Raw genomic sequence first — 21,678 nt, forward strand, 5'->3', positions numbered from 1 at the left:
TGAGCGTCCGCCTGGGTGGGTCCATCTGCGGGGCTGCTGTGTCTGCCTCTTTGACAGCTTCTGTCTCCGTGCCTGTAGGGTTAGGGGACAGGATTCCCTAGTGCTGAGGTGAAAGGGCAGGGGTGTTGGGGTGCAGGGAGAAGGAATATCCTCCTTTCCCCTCCCAGCAGTTGCCCAGAGCCCTCACCCAGGTGAGGAACAAGGGTTATGGAGGAACAAGGCCTGGTGCCTGGTGCCTGGTACTGTAGAAGGTGGGGTGGGGGCAGGGGCTGGCTCTGGGATGGGGAGCCTGGAGAGGGTGGGGGGCCCCAGAGGAAGTGTGGGAGCCACGAGAGAGGTCAGATCTGAGTTGAGAGATGGGTACCTGAAGGGCTTAAGCCCCTGGGGGCAGCCCCCAAGCCCCCTTCCCCTCTAGTGACACATCAGCTCCCACCGCAGCGTCATTAGCAGCTCTCAGAGAGTGGGGAGGCGGCAGCAAAATAAGAGAAAAGCAATTTGACGTTTCTAATAAAGCGTCGCTCCACTTTGCCAAATTAATTTTGACTCCCATAATTATTTGCTGTAGGAGCGGCCTCGTTCTCCCCACTGCCGCCTAATGAGGTAATTGGGGAATTAGGAATTAATGACTTTAACAGAAGTGACAACTGACTTCAAGTCAGGAGCAGCTCTGGGAGCTGCCTCTCCCCCGGAGTGCACGGCTCCGCTGCCTCCTCAGAAACCCAGGTGTCCTGCCTTTCAGCTGCCAGTCCGGCTCCCAGACCCGTTTGGCTCCTTGACCACCATCACCACCAGGCTGAGCCTTGAAGGGAGAGACCCTCAGAGGCACCCAAGGGGCTGATGCTATTCTTTGCCTAACAATAATACTGAGGGCGGTTCCCCTCACGTGGGTGGGGAGCAGATGATCACCCCTTCTCCCTGGGGTGTTGCCGGTCTGTGGGTGGCGGATGGGTGGGGCTTGCTAGAACTCTTTGTTAGGCAAGCTCAGCCTCAGTTTCCTTGCTTTGCTGCGTCTAAGGAGAGGTGCTGCATGTGTGTATGACTCTGTGTGTGTGTGTGTGTGTGTGTGTGTGTGGCTTTCCCAGGTTCTAGGAGGGGGAGAACTGGACCCACAGTGGGGAAGGGATAGGGCATGGGTCTTTAAATGGACTATAGCTGCACACCCTGCCCCCCAACTCTTTCTGCAAAACCCCAGTCCCTGCCCCATCTGTGAGCCACCCTGTCCCCACTGCCAGTGCCACCAAGCCTCTCAGCTCTCTTGGATGCAGGAGGTGGCAGCTGAATGTTTCCTCGTGCTCAGGCTAGACTGGGACAGTCTTTCAGGAGGACTCTAGGAGTGGACTATGTTCTGTGATGATCTGGGTCTCTGGGACTGTGTGATCCAGGGGGCCTGAGTGAGCCTGTGCAGGTGTCTGTCCTGTGTGGAAGCAGGGGTGCAGGAACTCAGGAGGCCAAGTTCAGGAGTGCTGCTGAGAAGTGCAGGGGAATGTAATAGGGGCTCGGGTTTAGGGCCTTGTGGGCCTTCCGCTGTCTCCTTTAGCTGTCTTTGGTTTTGAAGGTAGGTTGGCCTCAGTAGCCCCTCAGATCATCCCTACCTTCAGCACTTTGAGTCGGTGTCTCCCAGATTAATGGGCAAATGGAGAAAGAGCACTGGCTTTGGAGACAGACCAACTGGGATTCAAATCTTGGCTTCCTTTCTTATGAGCTGTGAGATTTGGGGATGTTAACCTCCCTGAGCCTCAGTTTCCTCCTCAGTAGAAGGGGGATGCTGTATACTCCTCAGGGGGTTGCTGTGGAGATGAAGAGAGCACGTGCGTATGGTGCCCACAGAGGGCCTGGCATGATTTAGGGGCTCAGTGAAGCTCTCCCTCTCACTCTGGCACCAGTGACAGAACTCTTCCTGGGCTGGATCCAGGGGGCCTCTGCAGGGTTCCTCATGCAGGCCCTCTCCAGAGCCTGGGCTGTGGAGGTTCCTAGGCTGACCCCTTGCTCTCCTTCTCCAGGCCTCAGATTGTCTTTCCTCTTCCAGTCCCTCCCCCGCTGCCAGCCCCATCCTCTACCCTTACACTCCAGCGCTTACCTTTCCTTAGGAAGTTTGACATGGTTTGTCCCCTGGATCTCTTTCAATACCTGCCACCTCCAAAACACATAGTCCAGACTCCCCACCTCTGCCCCCTTGACTGCAGAGGGGCTGCCCCCACACTCAGGCCTGACCTACACGGGCCGACGCCTGCTGCCGCCCTGATGCCGGAGCCCCGGGACTTGCCTGGTGCTGAGTGAGCAGGGGAGAGGAGGCTTGAGCTTGGAGGTGTGAGGAGTGGGGAGGGCAGACCTTCCTCAGGCACTGGGCTGGCTTCCTCAGGCTCCTCTGTTGGTAGAGCTTTAGGGAAGCCTCTGCCCTCTGTGCTCCCACTGGTCCTGGCTTGGTTTTGGTGGTCCCTGTCTGGGGCCTGGAGGCTCAGCAGCTCTTGCGTGGAGTAGGTGCCCTGTAAACATTTGTGAACATTCTGATTGAACCAAAAAGCAAGAGGCAGATGTGGTCGGTGGAAGTGCTCTGGGTCCATGCTCTGCAACCCACGGTGGCTTCCTCAACCTCTCTGAGCCTCAGATTACTCCTTTGCTTGCATATGGGGGAAATATGCAAGCCTGCCGACCTCCTTGGGCAGGTGAAAGGGTCCAGTAAAAGAGGGACAGGCAGAAATGGGGAGGCAGATGCAGAAACTGAAGAGAAGACTCGGAGAGGTGTGTTGTAAAGCTGTTGAATGCAGTGGAGCTGGGCCAGTGGTGGTCACAGGTGGATTTCCAAAAGGAATGAACTGTTGCTCCTTCTGGATCCCTGACCTCTGCATCGCTGACCTCTTGCCTCCCTGTCCCTAGGACCAGGGCACCGTGGGGGTGATCTTTAATGTGGGCACGGACGACATTACTATCGATGAGCCCAACGCCATCGTGAGCGACGGCAAATACCACGTGGTGCGCTTCACTCGAAGCGGCGGCAATGCCACCTTGCAGGTGGACAGCTGGCCAGTCAACGAGCGGTACCCGGCAGGTAGGCGGCGCTGGCGCGCAGAAGAGGTGCTGTGGGAGGGGTGGGGCAGGGAGGACAGGGCGGCCTCTGATAGGAGCACGGGGATGGGGACTGGGATAAGCAGAGAGGCTTCCGGCTGTGAATAGGGCGGAGCTGCGGGAAAGGCATGGCATATAGGGATGGGACCATGTTGGGGCGGGGCCAAAGGGAAAAGTTGGGATTTGTTGGGTGGGGGTGAGACCATGGGAGTAGGTCAGCCAGTGGGGCATGGCTGAGCAGGGCAGGATGCAAGGCCAGGGTCCAGTTTGGGGATGAGGAAGAAGAGAAGAGAAAGAAGGTAGAGGTAGGGAGAGTCTGACACAGCTGAGGGAAGGGTGAGTTGAGAAAAGAGGGACAGGTGGAAATGGAGAGGCAGCTGCAGAAACCAAAGAGAAGATCCAGAAGTTACCCCAAACGGATCTTGGCAAGGAGGCAGGGCTGTTCCCAAGGACAGAACCATGGCAAGAACCAAGGTCTTTACAAAGAGCAAGTCAAAGATCCATATTAGGTGATCTAGATAAAGGAAGAGAAGTACCTATGGGGACCCAGAGAAAAGGAACCCCGATGTCTCAAGGAGTAAGGGACATGGTAAAAGTGAGAGAGTGACAAGTGACAAGTGACAACAAGAGTGAAAAATAGGGTCAAGTGCCTTCAACAAACCTTCATCAACAACCTACTAGGTCTCAGGTCCTGTGCTGGCCCGGAGGACACAGCACACAGCCTCTGCTCACAGGGAGCTCACAGTCTTGGGGGCAGGGGAGCACAGGGTTACAAACAGACCCAGGTCAATAGTGTGACAGCTGTGGTGGCCGAGGACAAACCAAGGTCTGAAGAGCACAGGGGAGGGATAGGGATGAGGACCTGAAAGAAATGAGGAGGCAGAGACTCTGCAAGAATCTGAAGGAGGCAGAGAAAGAGCCTCAGAGTGAGAAGAAAGCAGGAGGAGCGGCGATGGGGAGATATGGAAATAGTCACTGAGACAGAAGCAGAGACGGAGGCAGCTCCAGGAGTGATGCAAGGAGATATATGGAGCCGCTGTCACGCAGCCCCAGCCAGCGAGAGAAGAGGTGGCCAGTGCCTTGGGAGGGAGAGGAAGAGAGCCCAGTGCGGAAGATAAAGAGGGAGGCGAAGTGGAGACACTGCAGGAGAACCGCAGAAACACAGAGATGCGGAGATAGAGGCTGAGCGACACTGCAGAGTCACATGCACGCACCGGGGCGACTGAGAAGCAGAGAGAGCATCTGCGGGCGCAGTCCCACTCCTGGGCAAAGGCAGAGCTGCTGCCTCACGCTGGCTGAGAGGGGTGAGAGGGGCATAGGCAGAAGGACAGTGAGAGGTTCAGGTGTGCAAACCCTCACGGGCCCACTTGTGCTGGGATAAAAACACCAGTGTGGGCTCACGACTCACAGTCATGCGGGCTTGTACCCGGACATTCTCGGGTAGCCCCTGGAGATAAAGAGAACTACACGGCCCCTAATAAACACGGCGGCTGGTGCACATGCAGGTCAACTTTAGACACACAGACAACTGCATATATTCAATGGTCAGACAAACACAAGGAAAAAAAGCCCGGCAGAGGGGCACCAGCTTACACCACGGCCCGGGCATGTGTGGGCTCACTAAGGCACGTAAATTAAGGCACGTCAACACTCCCGTGCTGAGTCGCACAGATGCGCAGATGCTGACAGGCCAGGCTGTGTGGGTGTGATGGCCCTGTGGACATCAGACTCCTCTCTTTCTCAGACACACACACACACACACACACATACACCCCAGGGCAACCTTTGTAGCAGTGGAGATACCAGCCGATCCTGGACAGGGCTGGCCTTGGGGGCAGGGCATGAAGGCCTTATCATGTCAAGCCAGAGCGCCTCTCCTTGGAGCCCAGCAGGCCAGAGGCCAGGTTGTCCAGGTTGGGGGAGACACACCTGCCCTCCTCTGTTCGGGGACCCCTGGCTGGGGCTGGGGAAAACTGCCCCCTTGCCTGCCAAGCAGAGTAACCTGAGGGCCTGGTGGCTGCCTGTGTGTGCTGTGAGGACAGATACTCTACAAAAGCCGAGTGTCCCCCCGAGCAACACCAGGAGGTCAGGTTAGCAGCATGTGTGGCCCAGAGCCTGGGCCCCAGACTCTTGGAAAGCACAGAGACACAGCCCAGATACTTCGAGTCAGCAGGACCTAGCTTTTAATTGTGAATCTCCTACTGACAAGCTGTGTGATCTTGGACAAGTCATCTAGTGTCTCTGAATCAGTTTCCATCTCTGAAAGTTGGGGATAGTACCTCATAGCCATACTGTGAGAATTCCATGAGATTACCTAAAGAAAGTGCTAGAACGGCATGGTGTAAGAGAGGCGCTCAGTAAATGGAACTTCTGCAACATGTGAGTGAGGCAGACATGCATTCTTCCCTCCCTTTCAGGACACACACGCGGACAAATATATGGACACACAGAGACACTCACACACACACAACTGTCCCAGTGCAGGTCGGTCCCTGAATGCCTCCTGCCCTCCTGCCTCCCTGCCGCTGCCTGTGTGCTCCCTCTCCCTCCCTCCCCAGCATGGCTCCCATCTGGCTACTACACTTCTCCTCCAGTGTCTTCTGGGGCTCCTCCCAGCCCTGTCCCCAGGGTAGGATGCCCTGTGCTACCTCTCACAGAACACAGAACACTGCTGGTCACTTGCCCGTCTCCCCTGCTTGGCTGGGGTTCCCCATGGACAAGGACCAGACCTTTACCTTTGCATCTCCAGTACCCAGCACCAGGAACAGAGCAGACTCTCCAGAAATGTTCATTGAGTGACAAAATGAATGAACGATCCACTCTGATCTGAAACACAAGTGATCTGAATCCATGGTATCTGTGGGAAGGCAGAGTCTCATTGCCTCACAAGCACCTAGGGAAGCCCTGCTATGCTCATGTGAACACACGGTGTGCTTTTACACAGGAGGTGTACCAGTCAGGCCCAGGTCCAGGTCTCGCTGGCAGGTGAGCACAGCTGTGCAGTGGGCGATGAGAGGGAAAGCGCCCCTGGCATGTATGTTATTGAACAGTGAGTAAGTGGTTTCAGTGGGTAGAGTGCCAGATTCCCAAAGGAAACCATTTTCAGGTCCACGTTTGGGATCACTCACAGCCCACGGATTTGGGGAGGAGCTCTCATGGAACACACAGACACTGACAGACAGACACATACACACACATTGTCCCCCGCCCTGTTTCCAGGGCCTGGAGAGTGGTGAGGGGAGAGAAGAGCAGGTGTGTGTCCAGGTGGGCCCTGGGATTGAAAAGAGGGTGGAGGTTAGAAATGGTGGGGGAGGAGCCTAAGGGAGAAAGACTTGTGAGTGAGGCGTCAGGAGCTGGGCTGGGTCCCCAGGGCAGGAAGGAGGGAGGACCTCAGCGGAGAGGTGACTGAGGGTCTTGGAATTGAGCTGAGAGTAGGGAAGAGAGCAAGGTGCCCCCAGGCAGAGGAGGGGAGGGCGTGCCTGGAGGAGGGTGGATAAGGGGTGGAAGAGGAGGTGAGATGCAGGGGGTGGGTGGGGCAGCTGGGCAAGATCCAGGCGCAGGTGACCAGGGTGAGAAGGCTGGAAGTGCCTACAGTGACAGCAGTGGGGGGCTTGGTGTGGGCGGGGTCGGGGGACGGAGTCAGGTGGAAGCTGGTGGTGGGGTGTGGTGTGGAGTGGGAGGTGAGGGGAAGCTGGGAGTTGAGCACGGATGGTAAAGGGAGCCTAGGTGGCTTCGAGAAGTGGTTTAAATCTCACTGTTAAATACGTGTGTCGGGCCACCCCCTAAATGCCGCATAAACCCCCGCTTAACCCGCCCCTCCCACTTCTAAACCGCCCTCTAAACGCAGTAACCAGCTGGGCCACTGAGGCCTCCCACCCCCTAACTTAAACCTGCTAAATACCCCTCCCCACCCCTCTGCCCCACTCTGGGATGGGGAAGGAAGGGGGCAGACAGTTGAGCACAGATAAACCTGTTTAACCTCTGACCTTTGACCTTCCAGCTGCCTTTTCTTTCATTCCCTTTTCCTTTTCTTCTTTGTCCCTCTCTTTTCCTTTGGGTCACTCCTGCCCCCCGGGTGGGGCTGGCTCTGGATGGGAGCCTAGGGAGGGGGACCGGAGGGAGGACGAGGGACCAGCGTTTCTTCTCCCGCCTTGGGTGGACCTGCCCCCCTCTCCGTTGGATGTTGCTGCTTACTCTGAGTGTCCTGAGAAATGCATAATTACTTTTCTAACTCCTTTGGACTTCGCCGCCTGAGAAACCTACTGTCTTTCTAAACTTTTCCAAGGAAACTTTGATAACGAGCGCCTGGCGATTGCTAGACAGAGAATCCCCTACCGGCTTGGTCGAGTAGTAGATGAGTGGCTGCTCGACAAAGGTAATTAACCAGAATTAATTAATTAATTAATTAATTAACTTTAAAAACACTATCTTAAAGGTGCAGAGCTCTCTCTTTCCCCATCCGTGCCTTCCCCATCGCCCACCCCCTAGTGAAAGGACAATTGTCTGGCCGGGATGCTCCCTTCCTGCCTGTAGTCAGGGTCTGTGTCTTGTGGAGCAATGGTTTGGGGCAGGGGCGGGGCTTTTCCTAGAAGAGGGAGAGTCCTGGGTCTCTTTCTAAACCTGGATGATAGGTGAGAGTCCCAAACCCTTCCGCTAAAGGAGGCTGGAGTGCAGGTTGGGAGGGAGCCGCCCTGTTAGCTCAGAGGTTTTGTCAAGGGCCAGCTGTGGGCCAGAGCACTGAGAAGCCAGAAGCCAGAAAGCTTTGGAAAGGAGCTAGTGCTGATCCTCAGATCCAAAGGAGGGGTAGGAAAGCTTCCCCCAGGTCATCTAAGGAGAAAGGAAAGAGTGGGGGCCTCAGATCCTACTGGAAAAACCCGCCCCCCAAGAGAGTGGCTGTGGGGCCGCCATCTCTGGAGTGGGCCCACCTTGGTCCAGAAGGCCTCTTAGAATTAGTGGAAGTTGAAGAGAGACTAGGAGATGGGGGAGAGATGGCCATCCCACAGGGATTTCTGTGCCTGTTGAGCTGATGAGGAAGACAAGACAGGCTTGCTAAGAGGCTACATATGGTGAGGTGCTGCTGGGTGTGAGGGAGAAGGCCACTTGTCACCAAGGGAAGTTGGGGCCAAGGACAAAGCCATCCCATTCCCTTTGGAGAGGGGGCGAGCTCTGTACCTCTAAGGCTAAACTCTAGGGGGGAAGTAGAACTGTTAAACCTCCACTTAACCAGCTGATAACTGTGCTTTTAAATGTCCACTGGGGCCTGCCCCAACTAAAACCCCCAATGCCACTTCCAGCTGCCCACACAGCCAGCGGGGACTAAACATGCTGATAACCAGATGTGATAAATCCATAACAGGACAAAAAGTTAAAGGGACTGTAACAGATATCGCTAAAACCTACAGCCCCCAGCCACAGTGGGCTGCTCTCTCCAGCGGGGCGAACTTTAACCCTTTGAGGAGTTCATGGTGGGTGGGGCCCCAGGGGCCAAATTTGCTCACCTATGTAGCTTCCTCTCCATTACCCACCTCCCTCTCCCGGAATCAGTGAGGCCAAGGGAGCAGCTTGGGCTGAGGCCAGGACAACTTGTGACCCCAAGGGTAGGGAAAACTAGACAGACCCTGGATGGAGGGCGGGACTTGCGCCCAGATGAGGGAGGGGCTCGGGCTGGTGATTTGGAGCCCCAGCTGTCCTTTATGAGCTGCGTGGTCACACCTTCTCTTTAGGCCTCTAGTTCCTCTTCTAGAAAGTGAAGACTTGGGCCACACACTCTAGTATTTCCCTGAGTGAACAGAGGAGCTCACTTGTCATGTGGCCTTGGTCAAGGCTTCCCCTTCCTGAGCCTCAGTTCCCTCCTTGGGAAGACAGGAATGGTGATCCCTGCTCAGCCTGCCTCACACGGGGTTCTGGGGGCACGAGGTGTAGTAAGGAGCAGGGAAGTATTTGAGAACAAAAGCTGAGCATTCTTGGAGGGACTACCGTATGTCAGCACCTGGCATATAGTAGGTTCTCAGTAAATATTTTTTGAATGAATTCAAAACATGTCCTGGGAAGCATAAGTCCCACGAGATGTTTCACGGTAAAGAGATCTGTGGTACAATGAGCTAGGGCAATGCTGAATCCTGTTTCTTCCTCTTGGAGATGCATATGGACATTGGTATAATACAAGCTCTGAGAAGTCTTGCGAGGAAGAAACCTCTTGTTTAATTGTGAAATGTTTGTTTTTGAAAGTCATTTGACCTCTGTGAACCTTCTCCCCTGTGCTTTTCTTGTAATTCTCATACATGGGAATAAACTGCAAACAGCGGTCCTCACGGGCCTCTCTGGGTCTGGTGTCCAGCTGCCACTCACTAGTTTCCTGTAAGATGGTGACCCTGCTCTAGGGGTGAGTGAGGTGCTGGGCAGTGGGGAGGTGCCGGAGAGGCTGAGCAGAGGGTCCAAGCAAACACACCCATGGCTGGTCATTAGCCAGAAGCCAGATGTATGGTTGGGTGTCCCAGAGGCCTAAACGTCCCAGGGAACCCATGTTTCCAAAGAGGGTGTGGGTTTCACAAGTTGGACTGTCCTCAGCCCAGGTTTTGGGGGCAGGGCTTGCAGACACCTAACTCTAAACCAGATCTTTAACGAGGCACTAACCAGAGGCTAACGAGGGCTAAGCCAGGTCTTAAAACCCCCAGCGCCAGCAGCTGAAGGTCCAGGGGAGCAGGGTGCAACTTAGTAGATCCTCTGCCCGACTCCCCCACAAAAAATAAGCAACATCAAAATCAAAGTTAAATCTAAACTTAAACATAATAAATATCTTTTCTAAAAACCAAACCAAAGCAACAAACTCAGAGGGTTAAACCGAACCCCAGATCCACTAAAACCAAACAGAATAGCCAAACCCCACCCAGGTGGGCATTCTGAGGTGTAACTGTTGAGTGAAGAGCGAGGTTGGAGCTGGAGTGGTTTTTTTGGCTGTCAGTGAACGAAGCAATGTCCCTTTAACATTTTCCATCTCTGTACTTGCACATCCTGGCGGGGAGGAAGGACTCTGCTCTCCAGGGCCTGATCCCCAGGCAGTGGCTGGGCCTTGGAGGGGAGGAGGCGGGGTGGGGGTTGTTCTGGCCAGAAATCAGAGGGCCTGGTGGTGGCTGGGAGGGCAGAGTGAGGTCGGCGTGGCTGCTCCCAGCCTCAAGCACGCTGGTCCACCTCCCACACACTATCCACCCCTCGGTCTCACCTCCATCCCTGCCCTGACATGCGCTGACCACACGGCCTGGCAGTCACCTCCTCTGTGTCTGCCTCTTTGTCGCCTCTGTCCACTGCTTCCGAGGGCTCCATGGCTCGGGGCTGGACACTGGGTGTGGGAAGTTTGGGGGAACAGAGAGGGAAGATGGGGATCAAATTGAGGGAAGGGAAAGAAGGGGGTGATGCCTCTGGAGCAGGAGAGGAGGGGGGATGGGAAGGCCAGAGGCATGAGCATGGTGGGGAGAGGGGGGAGCTGGGCCCCCTTTCCCAGCCCATGTATGCCCTGGGGACCCTCCCTCTCCAGGGTCCCCACCTGGCTTGGCTGGGCTAGTGGCTGACAAGGACTTTCCCTTTGGTGTCTGCCCCTTCCTCGTTTCTTCCTCTCCCCCCCACCCCGCACTTACTGGTATCCACCTCAACCCCTCTTTCCTCCTCTTGGCTCCACTCTATTCTCCCCATCCCTTTGTGGTCTCCCTCTGTTGTCTTTCCCCCTCTGCCCGCCCCTTCCCCTCCCCTACCAGGCCGCCAGCTGACCATCTTCAACAGCCAGGCTGCCATCAAGATCGGAGGCCGGGATCAGGGCCGCCCCTTCCAGGGCCAGGTGTCCGGCCTCTACTACAATGGGCTCAAGGTGCTGGCGCTGGCCGCCGAGAGCGACCCCAATGTGCGGACTGAGGGTCACCTGCGCTTGGTGGGGGAGGGGCCATCCGTGCTGCTCAGTGCGGAGACCACAGCCACCACCCTGCTGGCCGACATGGCCACCACCATCATGGAGACCACCACCACCATGGCCACTACCACCACGCGCCGGGGCCGCTCCCCCACACTGAGGGACAGCACCACCCAGGTGAGGGCCCCTCCAGTGAACAGACAAGGGATGGGGCTTCGGGTGAGGGGTAGGGCTGATGTCTGCATAGCAACTGTGGTGCCCAGGGAAGGCCTGAGGGGACGATGGTTCAGGTGGGGCCAGCAAGATCTCCTGTTGTGATGCGGTTTCCACCCTGGTGACCAGGGATGTTGTAGATGTGGAGGTGACCACTATTTCTAGGAGGACCAATCCCAGAGTTGAGGGGGAGTTTGGTACCCTAGCTAGACCAGGGAAGACCTATGAAGGAGGAACTCTGGGTTAGAGGTGAGTGTGGAATGACCCCTTCTGCCTGCCCCATAATGAAGGCCACGCCCAGTGTTGTGTGGGCATCGAGTGGGAGATGGAGGGACCCAGGATGGCATCGCTCCAGGCAGGGAACAGAGGTGACAGTGATGGAGGGGCTAGAGGCTCATCTGGCAGTGGCAGGCCCTCTCTGGACGCAGGTGGAAGTCAGGAGCAGCCTCTCCCCGATTGCTGGAGTCCTTGCAGTGGGACTGCCAGCCCGTTGCCTTCACAAATCCTCTCTGTGTGACCTTGAGAGGCACCACCATGTAGCAGGCCTCAGTATCCTCTGTGCCCATGGGTCAGAGTCAGCGTTGGTGCAGACAGTTCCCTGGTGTGATACCCTCGCTCCCCACCCTCTGCCCTACCTGCTCAGATGCTCTCCCTGGGTCAGGTTTGAGTTTATCTTCTCTTGTATCAAGGGGAGCACCCAAGGGGGCCGTACCTGAGAATGAGGCTCTGCTGGGGCAGGACAGGCCTGGCTTTCCTGGTGGCCAAAGCTGACTGAGCATATGTGACTTACAGAGGCAGCCTGGGGGCCCAGCTGATTTCTAGTTGTTGCTGCCAGTCACTGTTGGCCTGGGGGCTCACACCTGGCACATTGGACCTTACTTAGTCACCTTGTTTCCTCTGCCCCAGCTACTTCTTTCCCCTGTCAATGGCTGTGGGCCTCTAGGCCTGGAGGGACCTCTGTCCTCCCAGAGTGAGAGGGGTCTGGGGGCGTCCATGGGGACATGCCCTTCCTCTACCACCGGCTTGCCTTCAGCCCCTGTGTGTGAGCTCCAAGTCCTCTCATCCCTGCCAGTCTGGGCTGTGGGGGGCCTGGGACCAGCCGACAGACTCATCCAGGCAAGAGAGACAAGCCTGAAGCCCCTTCCATCTGCCTTCACTGCCAAGAAAACCAAGGGAACCTGAATGCCAGGCCTTGCCCCGGGGAGCGGGGAGCCCTAGGAGAAAGGCCTGGCTCTACCCAAGGTTGGGCACCGGCCATGCCCAGTGCCTGATGGCAGGAAGGGCCATCCAGTCTCAGTGGGAGGTGATAGGCAGACCATCCAGGTGGAAGAGAGAGGTGGGGCTGTAGGGGTCACAGCTGTGCTGGAGGAGCCTCTGCAGGGGAGGCTGGCATGGAGAGGGCAGAGATGCAGAAGGCAAATCAGTCTTCCAGGTCCTGCCTCGCCCTTGGGTAAGGGCTGCAGTGTCTGAGGGTCAGGGGGTGGGGAAGAGGCAGGATGTGACCCTTTCACCCCTTATCCACCCCAGATTCCTCCCATCCTTAGCCTTCAGCCTGGCCCTCTCGCCCGACCCTGAAGTCTCTCAGACTCCCTTCCTGCCTGGATTCTGGGTTTCCCTCCTTGAGTTTCTTCCCTACCACCTCCTGAGCAGTCCCCCCCCACAACCGCCACCCCTTACATTCACTCATCTTGGGGATTCTCTTTCTTTGCAATCAGGAGGAGAGAAAATGCTGACAAAGTCGACTCCCGTTGTCATGGCAACCATAGCCTTAATTATTGTGTGCAGCCCAGTTCCCGGGCTCTAGGAAGGGGGTTGGGAGAGAGATGAGGGAGGTGGTGGGGGGTTGGTGAGGCTGGAGCCAAGAATCCCTGGCCACACCCCCGGTCTTGTTCCCCTTCTCTGTCCAGAAGCCCTTGTGCCTTATCTCCTGGACACCCCTGGGCCCCCCTTGCTCCAGCTCTAAAGCCCCAGTTCTGGCGTCCAGTCTCCCTGGCTTCCCAGAAATAAAAAGCACAGCGTGTGCTGTTCCACTGATCCCCAGGAGCAAGGGAGCTGCTGCAGGGGAGGCATGTTGAGTCTCCCTGTGCACAGGGGAGATGGAGGCCCACGGCCATCCAGCAAGCGGTGAGAGAACTCATCCCCTGTGCTGTCCCACACCTCAAGAAGTGGCTGTGGGGACTGCTGACCCACCCTGGGACCCTCTTCTTCCCCCTGCCACCCTCCTCTCACCCCCAGAACACAGATGACCTCCTGGTGGCCTCGGCCGAGTGTCCGAGCGATGACGAGGACCTGGAGGAGTGTGAGCCTAGTACTGGTGAGTGCCTTTCCCCCCTCCCCTGCCCCGGGCCCACTGCGACGCTGATGGGAGGGGGGCGACTGTCCTTACCACCTGGCTCAAGCCCGAGGGGCCAGGCCCTAACTTTCCCTGATAGCTTCCTCTCCCATCCTACCATTGCCCTCAGGTCCCACAAATGCCCTCTGGAGAGGCAGTTTCTAGCCTCTTGATGCCCTGGCCCTGGGAGGTAGTGAGGTGTCCTTAGCTTGGGGTCCTGGGGTTGAGGGACAAGGGATGCCTGGAGGGAAAGAGGGAGACTTTCCCTAGAAAGATGAGTAGCTGCAGCTCCCATGAGTCCTTATGGGGTTGGGTGGGAATGGGTTATGCAGGCCTAGGAACTACAATTCCCATCAGCTCTTGGGTCCAGAACTGCAACTCTCATCAGTCCCTGAGGCCTGGTGTTCTCTTGGTCACAATTAGAGGAGATCTCTGCTGGATCCTGAACCTTCCTCATTCCCAGTCTCAGGGAGGTGACCAGACATGCTGCTGGGGCTGCCAGGCCAAGCTGGGGCAGTTACTTTTACTCTCTGCCGGGCAGCGTGCTGGGTGGGAGGTGCCCCAGCCAGACATGAGTTCCCCTAGGGAGACTGGGACCTGGGGTCTGGCCCAGATTTCTGGTGGGGGAGCTGCTGTAGAAGGAGAGCAGAGCTGGGAAGGAAGGCTTCCCAGGGGTGGCATCCCAAGCCTCTGTTTGATCCTTGCAGCTCAGAGAAGGATGCAGCCCCAGATAGCGAGAGGGCAACTGGCAAAGCAGGGGCGGGCCTTGGGTGCCGACTGACAAGTGTGGGGTGTGGAGCGGCACAGTGGGTGCATCTGAGCAGGTTGAGGGTGGCAGGGAGGGGCTGAGGGGAAAGGGCCTAAGGAGCAAGATCCTGGTGCTTGATACTGGCAGCGGGAATGGAGGAAGACTGAATGCAGCCCGATTTCCCAGCGGGAGTGCGTGGGCCTTGGTGGTGGCCTGGATGAGCTCATGGGAGCCTCAACCCTTGCTTGGGTTTCCAGAGACTTCTCCCCATTACTTTGCAATGTGTGGCACCTGGGCTGTTGGTCCTGGAAGGTAAGAGGCTGGGACAGGTGCCTGCTAGGACAGGTACCTGCAGGGTCAGGGGAGGTGATGGGGTCAGCTGAGGGGTGACCTTAGCATATCCTGTGAATCCGGCCTGGGGGGACCCTGGGGGCCTGCCAGTCCCAGAAGAGACACTCATGAGGGTGGGCTGCACCCATGGAAGGAGTGTTGGTGGAGGAAGAAGACCATGGAACCGAGGCTCAGGTTCCAGAGACAAAGGACAGAGGGATTTCTAGGGTGGAGACTCTAAAGGCCCTCGTGTCCCCCGACTAGGCCAGAGCTGAGGGGTTTGTTCTGGTGGTCTCGGGCCCTGAGGTTCTTGGAGGAGCCTTAGGCTGCTGGGCTGGAAAGTCCTCCTCATCCAAAGCGAAAGACCAGTGCTCTCTGGACAGATGCCCTCCACTGTGGGGAGGCCCCTCTGCTGAAGGCTGTCCCCTCCATCTCACTGGGTGATCTCAGCTCAAGGATGTGCCTTCACACCCCGCCTTGCTTTGGGAGAGTCTGGGCTTCTGGCAGCTTCGATGCAGCACTCCCATTCAACCCTGCTTTATTCACCCCTCTTACAAGTCCCTTACGGGGATTTCTGTAGGTGGACACTACCTCAGGGCTAGGCCTGCAGGGAGTGGCTGTGTTGAATGGCCCCAGGAGAGCCCTGGGATGGGACCCTGGGGACAAAAAGGTGTGTAGTTGTGAGAAAAGGGCGCCCCTTGGCCCCACCAGCTGTGTTTGCACACTTAGGCATGGGAACTGCCACGGTGAGAGGAGGAATCTCTGCTCTCCCTGGACCCTGCCAAGAGGAGTGTGGGGCCAGATGGCCATTCCTCAGGGACATGCCACACACACTGGGCCACCCCAGGGCCACACATTGTCCACCAGGTTCTAGCCTCCCAGCACCAGCCCGGAGTCTTGCCAGGGGCCTGGGTGTGATGCTGAGTGTGTGCCCAGGTGGGCTGAGCTCTTTTAGACTGTGTTGGGACCAGGGAGTGAAGGGGAGCTGAAGTAGGTGGGTCAGCTGCCCTCCCCCCATCAAAGGGCCAAGTATGTGAGGGGAGGGTGGAGGGCAGAGGAATAGAAGCAGGGGGATCGGGAGAGGCTGGTGGGCCAGCCCAGCACTCAGCTTTAAAACTAAGAGGGAGGGAGGGCAGAATGCGTGCTTGAGTCCCCAGAGGAAACCGTCAGACCCGCAGGCCCTCCCCCTGATGTGCTTCGCTCACGTTTGCACTTTCACACCCATGCTGCTCTGACATGCCTAAATGGGATTTTTATCTTGATGGGAGCCCAGACAAGGACCAAGATGACTCTATAGTCCCTCAGACTGATCTAGACCCTGACCCTCCTCCCACCTGGAGTGGAAGGAGACTCAGGCCAGAGTCCCTCTTGTGCCCCCAGCGCAGAAAGACTTTTTGTCTAGCAGAAGACCAGGCCTCCTTTGGCTCCAAGGTCAGAGTTAGAGGTGGAGGCAGCTTGGCTGGAGACAGTGGCTACCCAGGGCCTGACCCCAGGGCGTTTGTACCCTCCCCCTTGCCAGTCCTCCACCCTGGGTCCAGGTGTGAAGCCTTGGATCATCCCTGAAACATTTCACGCCTTCCCTTGACTTGGCCCCTTGGCAGACCTCAGGCCTCTCCTTCCTCCCCCAGCTTGGTGAGGCTACCATCGAATACAGTTATTTAACCTGAGGTTGGCAACCCAGTCAAAGAAGGGTACTGTGTTGTTGGACACAGGGTTTAAATTCTTTTGAATGGGAGTGTCTTTAGGGGGACGTGTCCTGCAGGTCGCAGTGTGGCCCACCACCCCTCACTGTCTTGGCTGGCCTGACCCACACCGTGTGTTACAGGCCTGGCCCTGCAGGGATCTGAGTTTGTACCCCTGAGACACATAGGAAGTACACACACAGACTCAGACCCACAGAGGGACGCAGCTCCACAGCACACGTGCTAGACCAGAGGCACACACACAATAATGGACCTACCAGCAAGCTCACGCATGTCCACTTTCACAGGTGCACATATGTTCAAATCTAGAAAGTCACGCGCCGTTTGTCCCCAGATCAAAAGAGGCACACGCGTGCTTAGATCTAAAGAGCCACGCACGTATTGGGAACCCCAGAAGTTCGACTCACACAGACAAACTACACATGAACACAGTCTCACAGAGGCACACGTGTGCTCAGAGCCACGGTCCTGCGTGTGTGTGCTTTGAGCTCCACATCTAGACTTGGACTCACAGGTGCCCGTATGCTCAGACCCACAGCCGTTCACACCTACACACGTGCTCAGCTGCACACGCAGCAAGTCTTAAACCTTCCAAGGCACTCGCGTGTGCTCAGAGCTGCACCTCCATGCCCATGCAAACCCACTGAAGCACGCTTGCACACGCGCACACATCTATCGAGGTTTAGACCAGATGTTCAAAATCGCACGCCCATGCTCAGAATCACTCACATATTTCAGACACGCAAGGAACATGTATGTTCAGGCCTGAGCACCTACACACACGTGCTCAGACCCATCAAGGCCCCTGCGTGTGTGTGTGTCCTCAGACGCAGAATTCCACAGCCATGCTCAGCTCAGAGTCACACACGTGCACAAATCCACCTGCATCACACACACTCACACGTGTGCTCAGGCCACAGATTCCTACACATGTGCTCAGACTTACAGACGCTCATGGATGTTTCAGAATCACAGGTGCGTTTGTGCATGTTCAGAACAGGCACATACACGGTATGTGCAGATTACACACATGCGCTCACGAGTTGAGGGACGTGCACATCTGTGCCCAGGCTCACAGAGGTGCACGTGTGTCACAGCTCTGCTTCAGACTTACGGCCATCTGCACATCTGTTCACATTCACTAAGCCCCTCGGAGGCCCACCTCAGCTCAGACTTTCCAAGGCTCATTGCAACGTGCATGCCCTTGAGCTCAGACACATGCACATATGCTCAGACCCCTCAAGGCCTGCACACTTATATGCAGTGCCACGGTGGTATACATTTACACACACACCACAGTCAGGTCAACACTGGCCCGCACGAATGCTCACAGCCGCTAGCGTACTTACACACTCAGAGGTATACATGCAGCTACACACAGAAGGACACCCACACGTCAGTGGACCCTCAGGCCAGTCACATGTTTTGACATGGTAAAATGCATGCCTCCATGATCACCAGGTGAGCACACAGAACCACCAGGATCCACATACACGTGTACTTGGATTCACATAAGCACGAATGTTCTCAGACCCGGAGAAGTGGCCTCGTGCCCATTGCACACATGTGGGTCCCCCTTCATCAGTGCCCCGGCACGCACACACACAGGGCCCTCAGAGGCCTACACATGCTTAATTCCACAGACACAGGCACATTTACTCAGACCCACACATCTAGCTCAGAATTACAGCGGCACAAGTGTGTTCAGATTTTAGCATATCTTAAGGTAACGCTAGTAACCTGTGGTGGTAAATCTCAACACCTGCGGTTTAACACACAGAAATTGTTTTCTCCATATAAAGTTATAAACAGCGTTCCTGATTGGTAAGCAGCTCTTCTCTGAGCGCTGATTCGGGGCTGGTCTCTGTCCACGTTCTCGGTGACTTCCCGAGTTGTGGGGGAAGGGAATGAGCCAGGAGGGGCTCACAGGGGAGGGTTTATGGGCCAGGCCTGGGAAGGAGAGGTGCACACGGCCCCTGCTGACTCTGCCCTCCGGAGCGCAGTCAGTTGGCACGACCTAGCTTCCAGGCAAGCTGGGAGGCGTGGCCTTGCCCTGCCCTGCCCACAGGAGGAAGCAAAAATGGATTTGGTGACCAGCAAGCCATTTATTTGCCACAGTCTGGCCTTTGGGTCACCAACAATCCATTCCACTCTTCCTCCCAGCCACAGAGCACACCCACCCTTCCCCAAGGAAGACACCCCAAAGCCCTGCCCAGTATGGATAGTCTTCTCAAAGGTGAGGATGTCTGGGACATGGCCCCAATCCACTGGGTCCAGACCTGGCCCCTGGGTACGCATATGTGGCCTGGATGCCCATAACTAAGAGGAAAATTGATCTCACTGCCCACACAGTCCAGCATAACCCAGAATGCAGTGGTGGCCAGAGATGCCCACCAGGATAAAACCCCCATCCAAGGATGGACGGCACACAGAAGCTTCTGGTTCCTAGTGTTGGGGAGATCCAGCTAGTAGGCAGCTGGAGGCTCTGCCCCCAGTAGTGGGGAAGCTTCTCTCTCAAACCCCGCCTCTGCTGTCTGGGAGACGCTCCCCTCTCCTCTGTCTGGGGCCCTCTGGTAGGTCACCCCCAGTTCTTATCCTCCTTGGCCATCTCTGAATGGCCAAGTGTTGGGAAAATGTCCTCCTTGGAGGCCCTTAAGTCTTGACAGCCCACTTCCTGCTCATGCATATTGTGGGGCCCAAAGGTCTTTTTCAGGCTCAGTCAACATAACCACACTCAGAGTTCTCTCCTAGCCATAATTCTCAAGCCCATTTATTTCCTTGTTTCTCAGCCCTGTCTCTTAATTTAGTGGTGACTATCTTGAGGAAATTTGAAACAATAGGGGAGGAGGCCACATCCTTAGTCTGATCTTTGAGGCAAGACTGATTCCCCTTATTCAGGTGGAAGTTTTCCTGGGCCACTGTCCCTGAAAACAATTTCCAAGCTTCTCTTTTAAGATTTGGGGTTTGGAATCAGCAGCTCTCCCGACACTTGCAGGCGCCATATTTCCGGGCTCTCTCTAGTTTCTTCATCTCTATTGCAAACCCACCAATTCTTGCCTAACTTTGTCTCTTTCTTGTAATATGTTACCAAATGCTGAAAGTAAAAGCCAGCATTGTCATCTCAACTTTCCTGGCACTTCCCCTTAATGCCTCAGCCTCAGCAGGCACGTGGCCGGCCCTCTAGGTCATCACAAGCCAGACCAGATGTCCTGCTACTGCATTCTGTGGTTCTGCATATTTCCAGCCTCCAAATCCATTTCCTTGGATTGTTACCTGAGTGCCACAGGTTTTTGTTCATGTGACACTCATTTCTGGTTCAGTGTCTGTATTAGTTAAGGTAACATTTACTTCAGTAACAGATAACCCCCGAATCTCAGTGGGTCCTTTAAGAGAAGTTTCTCACTCAGATGCTCCTGAGCAGCAGGTGGCTCTGCCACAAGGAGTTTTTTGGGAATCCAGACTCCTTCCCTCTTCTGTCTCCTCCATTTTCAACATGTGGTTTGCAGGGTCACTGGAAGGAGAAACAATGTGGAGGATCACACACAGGAGCTCTTATTGGCTAGGCCTGCCACTGCCCACAGTTCTCATACGACCATACCTGATTGCAAAGGGATGCTGGGAAATGTAGTCTCGAGGGAAGGAGGCGTTCAGAGGCGCGCTGCCAGTGCTCAGACCCATAGTGAGTGGCACGCTTACATGTTCTCAGCGGCACATTCATGCATTCACACGTGCACACACGAGCTCAGACCCAGGCTCAGAGGCAGGCAGACACACGCACAGAACCACAGGCTAACTCACAGGCACACATATCTGCTAAGACTCACTGACACACATGCTCAAGTGCCCAGATCCATCAAGGTTCTCCCACACATGCTTAAAGACACACACCCAGGTGCACAGAAACAGACCCCCAGAAGGATGGGTGCATACGCGTGCACACACGATGTGCCTCACAGTCTGACCTTGACTCCACCTTGGTGTTTGCTCTTGCTGTGCTGGGGTTTCCGAGTGGGGAGGGGTGGCACCCTTCAGGCCACTGCACACAGTCACACAGATGGTGCTCTGCTGGAACAGGTGAGTAAGGGCTGAAATCTAGCCAGTTCTCTGCTTGCCAAGCCGCACGTCCTGGGCCCTGGAACGGGGCTGTGTCCACCAGGAGGACAGAATGCCTTTTTCCAGTTTTGCGCAGAGATGCTGTTTGCCAAATTGTGTACCTACAGGAATGTGGCCATGTCGGGGGCTGCTGTATTTCTAATCCACATGGAATGCCCTGTGGACTAGAGGCCTTGCCTTCACAGCCTGGGCAGAGCACCTCGTGCTGGCAGCTGAGGCCTCAGGCAGCTGACTGCTTAGTCTCTGACTCTCAGCCTCAGTTCTGAATGCCCCTTTGGGGGTGGGCACATCTTGCTTGGGTGGGAATGGGAATCTTGGGTAGATTTCCAGTCAGGGGTCTTCTGTGCCCTAAAGGCAGAGAAGGCCCAGCTTGCTGGGTCAGCAGCCCCCAGAGGCAGGGGAGCCGGGGAGGTGGGTGCTCAGGAATGGCTGGTGATCTCCTTGGCCAGAATGGAGTTCCCTTTAGTAAGTGGGGCTGACATGCACTGAAATTCAATTTAGGAGCAGAGGGTGGGTGGCATCTATGACAAGTGCCCCTGTGAATATTTCCCAAATGCTGCAACTGCTTGAAGTAGGGAGGGGAGGGAGGCTGCCTAGGGTCTTTCTCAGACCACCAAAGGCACCCCATCCCAATGTGCACCCCTGTTGCCGAGCTGGACCCAGGGTCCCAGGCACCATGATTCCTTGTGAGTCTGCACCCCCAAATGCCCAAGGGGAGGGGCGGCCTGGGGAGCCCCCAGTTGGTCTTTTGCAGTGAGGAGTCTCAGAGGGTTCCTCCCCTCCTCCAGGCACCGCTAACTCCTCACTGGGGCAAGCTTGGCTGACCCTTCCTGGACCAGTGTATGACTTGAGGAAAACCTGGTACCCTGCTTTGTGTGTGACTTGACCGCCACAGAGCCCAGGCTGGCTTGAATGAATGTTGGGGAAAGAAGGCAGTGTGGGACCTCAGTAATGTGTTATCCCGTGGAGAGGGTGAGGGGTGTGGGAGGAAGTGGTGTGGGAGTGGAGGCTGATGTTCAGGACCATAAGAAGGGGGCACCAGGGGCAGTTGTGGCAGTGTGGGGATGGGCTTAGTGTGGGTGAGGGCAGGACACCCTCAGGAGAGGCTGTCTAAGCCTTGAGCTCATGCGAAAGCCCCCAGTGGAGCTGAGGGTGCAGGGATACGGCAGAGACCCAGGTATGGAGGCCAGGAAGTGGCTGGGGTTGAAGGGCAGGGACAAGAGGTCAATATGACCAGGCCTGAGAGGTGGAGAAAGGGTAGCAGGGGTGCTGTATGGGG

General features: G+C 56.2%; 1 protein-coding gene across 28 annotated transcripts in view; it reads left to right on the plus strand.

Annotated features, from left to right (window-relative positions):
- The window catches only part of NRXN2 (neurexin 2), a 106,487-nt gene that overhangs the window by 80,092 nt on the left and 4,717 nt on the right, over positions 1-21,678 (plus strand). For 18 of the 28 annotated variants that reach the window (XM_064492165.1, XM_064492180.1, XM_064492167.1 and 15 more), the window contains 4 exons: positions 2,875-3,046; positions 7,349-7,438; positions 10,812-11,137; positions 13,409-13,487. In XM_064492165.1, coding sequence (XP_064348235.1) covers positions 2,875-3,046; positions 7,349-7,438; positions 10,812-11,137; positions 13,409-13,487 — 667 coding nt within the window. The remainder of the gene's footprint in view (positions 1-2,874; positions 3,047-7,348; positions 7,439-10,811; positions 11,138-13,408; positions 13,488-21,678) is intronic. The other 10 variants (XM_064492176.1, XM_064492185.1, XM_064492186.1 and 7 more) reach the window with 1 other exon arrangement.

The sequence above is a fragment of the Camelus dromedarius genome, chromosome 12 (assembly GCF_036321535.1).
Source record: "Camelus dromedarius isolate mCamDro1 chromosome 12, mCamDro1.pat, whole genome shotgun sequence".
Taxonomy (NCBI): Eukaryota; Metazoa; Chordata; class Mammalia; order Artiodactyla; family Camelidae; genus Camelus; species Camelus dromedarius.